Genomic DNA, 12,301 nt, shown 5'->3' on the forward strand with positions numbered 1-12,301 from the left:
TGGCACATATATGCAATGGAATATTACTCAGCCATAAAAAGAAATGAAATGGAGGTATTTGTAATGAGGTGGATGGAGTTAGAGTCTGTCATACAGAGTGAAGTAAGTCAGAAAGAGAAAAACAAATACAGTATGCTAACACATATATATGGAATCTAAGGGAAAAAAAAAAAAAGGTCATGAAGAACCTAGTGGCAAGACGGGAATAAAGACACAGACCTACTAGAGAATGGACTTGAGGATATGGGGAGGGGGAAGGGTAAGATGTGACAAAGTGAGAGAGTGTTATGGACATATATACACTACCAAACGTAAAATAGATAGCTAGTGGGAAGCAACCGCATAGCACAGGGAGATCAGCTCTGTGCTTTGTGACCACCTAGAGGGGTGGGATAGGGAGGGTGGGAGGGAGGGAGATGCAATAGGGAAGAGATATGGGAACATATGTATATGTATAACTGATTCACTTTGTTATAAAGCAGAAACTAACACACCATTGTAAAGCAATTATACTCCAATAAAGATGTTAAAAAAATAAATAAATAAACTCAAATTGGATTAAAGCCTTAAATGTAAGACCTGAAGCCGTAAAACTCCTAGAAGAAAACATAGGCAGTATGCTCTCTGACATCAGCCTTAGCAATAATTTTTTGGATATGTCTCCTCAGGCAAGGGAAACAAAAGTAAAACAAACAAATTGGACTACATCAAACTAAAAAGCTTTTACACAGCAAAGGAAGCTAGCTATCAACAAAATGAAAAAGCAGCCTACAGAATAAGAGAGGGTATTTGCATATGATATATCCAATAAGGGGTTAATATCCAAAATACACAAAGAACTCACACAACTCAACATCGAACAATCAAACTCAATTAAAAAAATGGGCAGAGGATCTGAATAGAAATTTTTCCAAAGAAGACGTACAGATGGCCAACAGACACATGAAAATGGTCAACATCACTAATCATCAGGCAAATGCAAATCAATACTACACTGAGATACAATCTCACATCTGTCAGAATGGCTATTATCAAAAAGACAAGAGATAAATGCTGGCAAATGTGGAGAAAAGGGAACACTTGGTGTACTGTTGACAGGACTATATACTGGTGCAGCCACTCTGGAAAACAGTATGGTGGTTCCTCAAAAGGTTAAAAATAGAACTACCATATGACTCAGCAATCCTACTTCTGGGTATATATCCAAAGGAAATAAAATCACGACCTCAAAGAGATATCTGCACTCCCATGTTCACTCCAGCATTATTCATAATATTTAAAATGTGGAAGCAACCTAAGTGTCTATACATGGATGAATGGATAAAGTAGATGTGATATATATATTTATATAAAATATTATATAAAATATATAACGTATATTACTTATATATTATATGTAATATATATAAAATAGAATATTACTTGTTTATTAAAAAGGGCGATATTCTGACATTTGCCACAACAAAGATGGATCTTGAGGGCATTATGCTAAATGAAATAAGTCAGACGGAGGAAGACAAATGCTGTATGTTCTCACTTATATGCTTATATGTGGAATCTAAAAACGCTGAGCTCACAGAAACGAGGAGTAGATTGATGGTTACCAGACGCTGGGTTGTGGGGGAAATGGGGAGACGGTGGTCAAAGAGTACAAACTTTCAGTTATAAGATGAGTAAGTTCCAGGATCTAATATACAGGGTGGTGACTACAGGTAAAAATACTGTACTGTATACTTGAATGGTGCTATGACAGATCTTAAATGTTCTCACCATAAAAACAACAACAACAACAAAATGGTAATTATGTGAGGAGAAGGATTTGTTAAGTAATCTTATTGTGGTAAACATTCTGCAACATATACTTGTATCAAACCATTACACTGTATACCTTAAACTTACACAGTGTTATATGTCAATTATATCTCAATAAAGCCGGGGGAAAAAATCAATAGTCAGCTACAAAGCAGGAATTGAATGCACACTTAAAAGTCCCACATCATTCTTACTAACAACATAAGATTTTGCATCTTATCAATGACTGAAAAACCATACTATCGAACTGTTAAATCTCTCACAAACCCCAGAAAGAGGAGACTATTTTTTATTAAAGAGAAATATTTTGAAAAATTGTACATCTATTTCCTAGGAAAGCAACAAAATTGTCACCATATAAGATACATATAGCAGAGTTTGAGAGACAAGATTCTTATTATTGAAAAGGCCATACATTGGATTAAAAAATCCTTTCTGATTAATACAATTTCAAGAATGTAATTTATACATTTAAGAGCTGAATGGGGCCTTTTGGTAGAAAGATAGTGCAGTGAAATTTAAAACATCATTATCAATGCTAAAGACAGAAGATTCTGTAGTACATTAAAATTCATAGAACTTTCAATTAGTCTGGTATTAGCTTTATTTATCTGACAAAAATAGAACAAGCTGAATGTATAGTAAGAACTTTGTTGCGTTCTCATTGCTTAGGTATTCATACCTCGTAAGAGCTGTTCCTGTTTTACCACAAGCCCCTGGTATTTTTTAAAGGTTTTTTCATAATCTTTTTTCAAGGTTTGGTTTTCAGGGTCTTCATCAAGTAAACAAGTTAAGGATCATCCATATTCACTGAAGCAAAGAAAACCTAATGAAAAATACTATGAAGAACAGTGCTAATAAATTTTATGTGCAATTTTATCCAGTTATTTTCTGTAACCAATAGTTTAATTAAAATATTATTCCCTGCACAATTGTGTTATAACAGATCTTCTTAACCAAGTGCTCGAGGATGTGCTTGCAGACCTTGGGTGAACACATGTTTAGGCTTCACCAAGTACTTGAATCCTCAGAAATTGTATGTAAATATTTTATGTATGTGCACAAGTCTCTAACTTTCACCAGATTAAAAAATAGGTCCATGAATCAAAAAGGTTACAGCCTTAAAGAATGATTTAGTTAATAAGAATAGTGAATTCCACTTCGGACAGATGTCTAGTATATTGAAAGGACGTTGATTATATCTAAAGCTTTTTAGCACCCTCTTCAGACTACATACAAAAAGAGAAATATCCCAAAGTTAGAGAAAAACAAAATTTAAAAATTATATCTTATAGCCCCAAGTAGTCCCTTGGACACCTGCAGAAATAACCAATTACTTCAGTATGAATTCAGGATCCCCAAGCACTCAAAAACATCCCCCTTGTGGAATGCTACTTGCATCACAACACAAGGAAACTTAAGACTTAATAAAATAGTAATATCTTAGGAGAAATGGCCAAAATTCTGATAGGTCATTTTTATATTCCTTCAATTATTGTAATCCACTGATTCTGAGACACATTTTTTGCACATCTTAACATCTCCAGAATTTGAATATATCTTATAATCCATGATATGTCATAGTTTTAATTGGAAGCATCTTTTTCCTTTCGCAGTGGTTCATAAATAATGGTGTATCTTACATTCAGTGGTGTCTAATATTTATAGGAATATGATATATCCTAAAAGATCAGTTCTTGTCACCAAGCAATCACAAAGTATAAATTAATGATTGCTAAAAGTCCCATTAGTGGTTCCTCTGTATCCCCCCTGCCTTAGTTTCAATGAATTTTAGGTACATTCAGGAAACTTGGGACTCAAGAAATGACCTGAAGTCTCCAGGATTATTGAGTTGTCCATATGGCTTAAGTCAACACCAATCTAGATGTCAGAAGCTTAAAGCACATAGAGAAAATTGTCTAAACCTATAAAGATCCTAATTAAGAAAAGTCAAATCTGTGTGTGTGTGTGAGGGTGTATTTTTATAGTGCCTTGGGTATTCCACGAAGGGGAGGTAAAAAACATGAGATATTGGGCACAACAGAAATAATATTTTTACTTTTTAAAAGAGATCAATAAATATTGGGTTCAAAGGAAAGTTACCAATATGACTTGTCATCTGCAAAACATGTCATATTAGACAGATATGAATAAGCCAGGGCCTTCAATTTAGAATTAAAGTTGTAGAAGAAATATGACAAATATCTTCATATATAAGAAATGTGATATTGAAGAAAATATCCTTATTCTATATTGCTTCAGTATGCAAGATTAGAATCAAGGGATAGAAGTTATTGGGAAGTAGACTTTAGTACACTAAGCAAAAAACCATTATAATAAATAGAATGTCAAAACACAGAATGAGCTAAATCAATAAGCAGTGACATGATAAAGAGACTAAATGATCGATTTGTAAGGGAAGTTGCAGAAAAGATTCTTGTATTGAAAGGTTAAAATTGATTCTTTTTAAGGTTCCTTTCACAGGTTCTACGCTTCTGCAGGCATCTCAAATTTGTATGTAAGTCCAAAAATACTTTTTTTAATAATTAGAAAAATAGAATTTAAAACTATGTTCTTCACCAAATTCACACTCATTCCAATCAAAGTCACCTTATTACACAGAGAAAACTACATAAGCAACAGTGGTGAGCCAGACTTCAGCTAACTAAAGGATCTTAAGGGACAAAATAGCACAGTCACTTAGAGACTCACCAATTCAGTTATCCAGGACCACTATTATCTATTCCCTCTAGCTTATCACCTAATCAAAGCTGTAAAAAGATTAAAAAGTATATGTAAAACTATATTCATTCTGATAATTTCAATCTTCATCTTAACCTTCAGCACACTTTTGCATTTTTTCAAGTAATGTGAATGACAAACAAAACAAAATCCTCTCCATCCAAAGCTCACAGCAATAGGCAACAGTGGGGTGAAATGCCGCTTCAAAGGATATCAGTTTTCTTCTTCTTAGAAAGTTCTTCTTGCCAAAGCTCATGTCTTTTTAATTCATGATCAATGATATTCATACACAGAGCTCCAATTTTATAGTGAGTGATAAGTCCATGAAACTGAGAAAAGCTTTAAAGAAGAGTTTTTAGTATGTATTTAAAGGAATACATTTTGTGGCTTCAGGAAATCTGTTTTGGATAAACACTGGTACAAACAATGTAAAATAGACTTGATATACATATTTCAATAAATGAATATGCCCACAGTATACTAGGAAGACTTGAAATTGTGAGATTACTTTAAATATATTTTAACACACAACACTTACCTGAAACGAAATTATTTTTAAGTTAGAAATTACACAGAACACATTTTTGTAATTAACCACCATTTTAACTATTCAGATACCCTCAAAATAAAATTTCAGACTACCACCTAACAAAACTAATAATATAACAGTACTATTATTGAATAAAACTGATACCAGGAAATAAACTAGTGAAGTATTAGCAATTAGGTTTTATATATGTTTCCTAGACAATTTATTCATCCAAGTATTTATTCAGTAAATATTTATTTGCTAATGCTGGCACATTTTTAGAACAGAGGTAAGAAATTCCCTAGAATTTCTGAAAAGTCAGAAACTTTTCACAATGTCTCAATAAGTATCCTTCTAAAGAATATATGTGTATAAATAAAATACATGAATACATAACAGGTATGTGTTTGCAAACATATACTGTGTATACACACACACACACACACACACACACACAGTTGACCCTTGAACAATGCAAGGGATAGGGGTGCCAACCCTCTGTGTCGTCAAAAATGTATAACTTATAGTGGGTCCTCCATATCTGCAGTTCTGCATCCACAGTTTCAACTGGGGGACCATGTAGTATGGTAGTACATACTTAGTGGAAAAAAATCTATGTATAAGTGGACTCACGCAGTTCAAACCCATGTTGTTCAAGGATCAACTGTATATAAAACAGTAACATTTACTGGCACTTACTCTGGGTCAGGCTTTTTTCTAATACCTTCCTGAAGAGGATGCTCCTATTACTATCCACAATTACAGATGAGGAAACTGAGCACAGAAAGGTTAAGTAATGTAGCCAAGATCACACGGCTAATAAACAGCAGGACTTGGATTCAAAGCCAGAGAGTCTATTTCCAGAGCCCATAACTCTTAAACTCTAAACCATTATATTATCCTACTGTACATGTATATGCATTGGTGAGTGTAGACTGAAAGAAAGAGAGAACAACAAAGAGGACAGAGAATTGGAAATAGAAGTTTAGAGGCAGAGCGTAGTTAGATACATAAGAAGACTGAGAAAACTAGTGATCTACTATCTAAACCAATGACACAGACAGACAGAAATAGATATAGATCAGTACTTTTATTTCCTAATTTTTACACTTACCTGGAAAAGCAAAAAAAGATGTATATTATGTTTGTAGCTAACTCAACACTTTGCTTCCAGTCTTCTCTGAGGACTCTTGCTAATGCACCAAGGGCAGTTTCTAAAGAAAAAGGGGATGTACAAAAATGATCACTCACTTTGCCTCTGATATAAAGGGTAATTGGTTTTAAATGTCTACTATCAATAAATAACAAAGCTAAGATAGAACTGGGACAAAAAGTAGGATGCTTCTTTCCAACACAGAAAGCTATTTTTAAAACTGAAATACTAAAACTCACAACATGCAGCTTTAAGTCTAACTGTAAATAGAAAAATAAAATATGATCTAAATAAAGTAACATAGTAAGTATACTATGGGTGACAATAAAATAATAAAACGAACCATTTATTTCTTAATTTTCATTTCCACTTGCTACTGCAGTGCCAGTTTTTTTTTAACATCTGATTTAATGTGTTCATGAATAAGTGAAAAACTAGATTAAGTCTAAAAAAATAATGAGCAGTTTAAAGCAGGCTACCACTGACTTCACTAAAGCAAATTAATAATCAAATAAAACTTATACACAGAAAAAAAAGTCTAATATTTTAATGTCATGTTAAATTGATGCCAACAGACATAAATAGAGCAAAAAGTTTTTCACAAAACTAGCTTTAGGGTAGATTGATAAACATCCCTGTTACACCTTTTTCCTGAAAAAGGTAATGAATTGATTAATGAGAATTACTATACATTAAGTAAACATAAAGTAATGAGACTAGTTTCAAATTAGTACTGTTACATGGCTGACTAAATCTTAAAATCATTAAAAATTGAAATATCTGTGTATTACATAGTGATCATAACGCAACTTTCTATAACAGGCATTGAGGATCTATTGTACTTCGTGGACTGCATTGTAAGTATTTATTATGGTAATGAAAGTATTTAGTTTATTTGAGCTTTCTGGCCATTCAGATTATGAAACAACAAGAATTCAGTATATTACTAATCCACTTAGTGAGGAATTTTTTATACAAACTGAAAAACACCCTATAATAGCATTTCACTGTATTATTCATATTCATAATACAGAGCACTGGTATAATACAGGTTTTGAACAAAATTATTCTGAAGTCAAATAAATAGGTAATATGCAAAAGCTCTAAAAAAGTCCTACTTAATAAAGAATCTGGTTTAGCTTTGCTTAATCCAGTATTTCCAAAGGCATTCATCCTTATAATCCAGAGGATACAGCATTTCTTAGAATATACTTTGGAAAATGATGTACTACAATGTCACAAATTTAGCATTTTTCTTCTTTACTAAAGAACAGAAAAATGTCTCAATAAAAATACAGCTATAGGAATTATACACAGGTTATGAAGAAATAAACCAAAAGAAAATTACAAAGTTTACAACAGATCAAAATATAACCCAAAATTAATTTATAATTTGAGTGCAATCATAATTAAAATTCTGTTAAGATTTTCTTAGAGAATATAATAAAGTGATCTCAAAACAATATATAAGAAAATGTACAAAGACCAGCAACACCACTTTAAAAAAAAGAACTCAACAAATTGGAACATTTCTCCTACATACTCTAAAACTCTAGTCAAAGTACAAAACAAAACAACAACAGTATGATACTGGTATGGAAGTTATCAAACAGATCAATGGAAAAGAAAAGAAAGCATCAAAACATATCTATGAATATATGAGAACAGTATCTGGCACAGAATAAGCTTTCAAGAAGTATCAATTGAATAAAAAAATGGCCAGCATATAGTAGAAAAGCCATTTCAAATCTCTGGGAAAAGAAGGAGTATTCAATAACTAAGCTGGAGAGAGACCTTCAAGATGGCAGAAGAGTAAGACGAGGAGATCACCTTCCTCCCCACAAATACATCAGAAATACATCTACATGTGGAACAACTCCTACAGAACACCTACAACGCTGGCAGAAGACCTCAGACCTCCCAAAAGTCATGAAACTCCCCACATGCCTGGGTAGGGGAAAAGAAAAAAGAAAAAACAGAGACAAAAGAATAGGGACAGGACCTGCACCAGTGGGAGGGAGCTGTGAAGGAGGAAAGGTTTCCACACACTAGGAAGCCCCTTCGCAGGCGGAGACTGCGGGTGGTGGAAGGGAACCTTCAGACCCACGGAGGAGAGTGCAGCAACAGGGGTGCAGAGGGCAAAGCGGAGAGATTCCCTCACAGAGGAGCGGTGCCGACCAGCACTCAGCAGCCCGAGAGACTTCTCTGCTCACCCGCTGGGACAGATGGGGGCTGGGAGCTGAGGCTCGGGCTTCTGAGGTCAGATCCCAGGGAGAGGACTGGGGTTGGCTGCGTGAACACAGCCTGAAGGGGGCTAGTGCGCCACAGCTAGCCGGGAGGGAGTCCGGGAAAAAGTCTGGACCTGCCTAAGTGGCAAGAGACCATTGTTTAGCGGTGCGTGAGGAGACGGGATTCAGAGCACTGCCTAAACCATCTCCAGAGACGGGCGCGAGCCGTGGCTATCAGCATGGACACCAGAGACGGGCATAAAACGCTAAGGCTGCTGCTACAGCCACCAAGAAGCCTGTGTGCAAGCACAGGTCACTATCCACACCTCCCCTCCCGGGAGACTGTGCAGCCCTCCACTGCTAGGGTCCCGTGATCCAGGGACAACTTCCCTGGGAGAACACACGGCGCGCCTCAAGCTGGTGCAACGTCCTGCCGGCCTCTGCCGCCCGCAGGCTCAACCCGCATTCTGTACCCCTCCCTCCCCCTGGCCTGAGTGAGCCAGAGCCCCCTAATCAGCTGCTACTTTAACCCCGTCCTGTCTGAGCAAAGAACAGATGCCCTCAGGAGACCTACACGCAAATCCAAAGCTGAACCCCAGGTGCTGTGCGAACAAAGAAGAGAAAGGGAAATCTCTCCCAGCAATCTCAGGAGCAGCAGGTTAAATCTCCACAATCAACTTGATGTACCTGCATCTGTGGAATACCTAAATAGACAACGAATCATCCCAAAATTGAGGCGGTGGACTTTGGGAGCAACGATATAAATTTTTTTTTCCTCTTTCTCTTTTTGTAAGTGTGTACGTGTATGCTTCTTTGTGTGATTTTGTCTGTAGAGCTTTGCTTTTACCATTTGTCCTAGGGTTCTGTCTGTCCATTTATTTCTTTTTTTAGTATAATTTTTAGCGCTTGTTATCATTGGTGGATTTGTGTTTTGGTTTGGCTGCTCTCTTCTTTCTTCCCTTTTTATTTTCTTTTTATTACTTTTAAATTTTTTTATTTTTAATAATTATTTTTTATTTTAATAACTTTATTTTCTTTCTTTCTTTCTTTTTTCTCCCTTTTCTTCTGAGCTGTGTGGCTGACAGGGTCTCAGTGCTCCAGCCGGGTGTCAGGCCTGTGACACTGAGGTGGAAGAGCCGAGTTCAGGACACTGGACCACCAGAGAACTCCCGGTTCCACATAATATCAAATGGCAAAAGCTCTCCCAGAGATCTCCATCTCAACACTAAGACCCAGCTCCACTCAATGACCAGCAAGCTACAGTGCTGGACACCCTATGCCAAACAACTAGCAAGACAGGAACACAACCCCACCCATTAGCAGTGAGGCTGCCTAAAATCATAATAAGGTCACAGACACCCCAAAACACACCACCGGACACAGTCCTGCCCACCAGAAAGACAAGATCCAGCCTCATCCACCAGAACACAGGCACTAGTCCCCTCCACCAGGAAGCCTACACAACTCACTGAACCAACCTTAGCCACTGGGGGCGGACACCAAAAACAAAGGGAACTACAAACCTGCAGCCTGTGAAAAGGAGATCCCAAACACAGTGAGTTAAGAAAAATGAGAAGACAGAGAAACACATAGTAGATGAAGGAGCAAGTTAAAAACCCACCAGACCAAACAAATAAAGAGGAAATAGGCAGTCTACCTGAAAAAGAACTCACAGTAATGATAGTAAAGATGATCCAAAATCTTGGAAATAGAATGGAGAAAATACAAGAAACGTTTAACAAGGACCTAGAAGAACTAAAGAGCAAACAAACAATAATAATGAACAACACAATAAATGAAATTAAAAATTCTCTAGAAGGAATCAATACCAGAATAACTGAGGTAGAAGAACGGATAAGTGACCTGGAAGATAAGATAGTGGAAATAACTATTGTAGAGGAGAATAAAGAAAAAGAATGAAAATAATTGAGGACAGTCTCAGAGACCTCTGGGACAACATTAAACACACCAACGTTCGAATTATAGGGGTCCCAGAAGAAGAAGAGAAAAAGAAAGGTTCTGAGAAAATATTTGAATAAATTAGAATTGAAAACTTCCCCAGTATGGGAAAGGAAATAGTTAATCAAGTCCAGGAAGCACAGAGAGTCCCATACAGGATAAACCCAAGGAGAAACACGCCAAGACACATATTAATCAAACTATCAAAAATGAAATACAAAGAAAAAATATGAAAAGCAGCAAGGGAAAAACAACAAATAACACACAAGGGAATCCCCATAAGGTTAACAGCTGATCTTTCAGCAGAAACTCTGCAAGCCAGAAGGGAGTGGCAGGACATATTTAAAGCGATGAAAGGGAAAAACCTACACCCAAGATTACTCTACCCAGCAAGGATCTCATTCAGATTTGACAGAGAAATTAATATCTTTACAGACAAGTGAAAGCTAAGAGAATTCAGCACCACAAAGCCAGCTTTAGAAAAAATGCTAAAGAAACTTCTCTAGGTGGGAAACACAAGAAAAAGACTCACAAAACAAACCCAAAACAATTAAGAAAATGGTAACAGGAACATACATATTGATAATTACCTTAAATGTAAATGGATTAAATGCTCCAGCCAAAAGACGTAGAGTGGCTGAATGGATAAAAAAACAAGACCCATATATATGCTGTCTAAAAGAGACCCACATCAGACCAAGGGACACATACAGACTGAAAGTGAGGGGATGGAAAAAGATATTCCATGCAAATGGAAATCAAAAGAAAGCTGGAGCAGCAATTCTCATATCAGACAAAATAGACTTTAAAATAAAGACTATTACAAGAGACAAAGAAGGACACTACATAATGATCAAGGGATCAATCCAAGAAGAAGATATAACAATTGTAAATATTTATGCACCCAACACAGGAGCACCTCAATACATAAGGCAAATGTTAACAGCCATAAAAGGGGAAATCAACAGGAACACAATCATAGTAGAGGACTTTACACTGCACTTTCACCAATGGACAGATCATCCAAAATGAAAATAAATAAGGAAACACAAGCTTTAAATGTTACATTAAACAAGATGGACTTAATTGATATTTATAGGACATTCCACCCAAAACACAACAGAATACACTTTCTTCTCAAGTGCACACACAGAACATTCTCCAGGATAGATCATATCTTGGGTCACAAATCAAGCCTTGGTAAACTTAAGAAAACTGAAATCATATCAAGTATCTTTTCCAACCACAATGCTATAAGACTCAATGCTGTAAGATATCAATTACAGGAAAAAAATCTGTAAAAAATACAAACACATGGAGGCTAAACAATACACTACTTAATGACCAAGAGATCACAGAAGAAATCAAAGAGGAAATCAAAAATACCTAGACACAAATGACAATGAAAACACGATGGCCCAAAACCTAAGGGATGCAGCAAAAGAAGTTCTAAAAGGGAAGTTTATAGCAATACAAGCCTACCTAAAGAAACAAGAAACATCTCAAATAAACAACCTAACCTTACACCTAAAGCAATTAGAGAAAGAAGAACAACAACAAAAAAAAAACCCAAAGTTAGCAGAAGGAAAGAAATCATAAAGATCAGATCAGAAATACAGGAAAAAGAAATGAAGGAAACAATAGCAAAGATCAATAAAAATAAAAGCTGTTTCTTTGAGAAGATAAACAAAATTGATAAACCATTAGCCAGACTCATCAAGAAAAAAAGGGAGAAGACTCAAATCAATAGAATTAGGAATGAAAAAGGAGAACAACTGACAGTGCAGAAATACAAAGGATCATGAGAGATTACTTCAAGCAACTATGTGCCAATAAAATGGACAACCTGGAAGAAATGGACAAATTCTTAGAAAAGCA

At 35.9% G+C, this 12,301-nt stretch overlaps 1 protein-coding gene across 2 annotated transcripts in view; it reads right to left on the reverse strand.

The window, feature by feature from the left end:
• KIFAP3 (kinesin associated protein 3) overlaps nt 1-12,301 on the reverse strand; it is a 164,415-nt gene that overhangs the window by 122,039 nt on the left and 30,075 nt on the right. For both annotated transcript variants that reach the window (XM_036868012.1, XM_036868022.1), the window contains exons 6-8: nt 6,198-6,297; nt 4,769-4,893; nt 2,495-2,593 (exon numbers count right to left, since the gene is read on the reverse strand). In XM_036868012.1, coding sequence (XP_036723907.1) covers nt 2,495-2,593; nt 4,769-4,893; nt 6,198-6,297 — 324 coding nt within the window. The remainder of the gene's footprint in view (nt 1-2,494; nt 2,594-4,768; nt 4,894-6,197; nt 6,298-12,301) is intronic.

Source organism: Balaenoptera musculus, chromosome 1, assembly GCF_009873245.2.
Source record: "Balaenoptera musculus isolate JJ_BM4_2016_0621 chromosome 1, mBalMus1.pri.v3, whole genome shotgun sequence".
Lineage (NCBI taxonomy): Eukaryota > Metazoa > Chordata > Mammalia > Artiodactyla > Balaenopteridae > Balaenoptera > Balaenoptera musculus.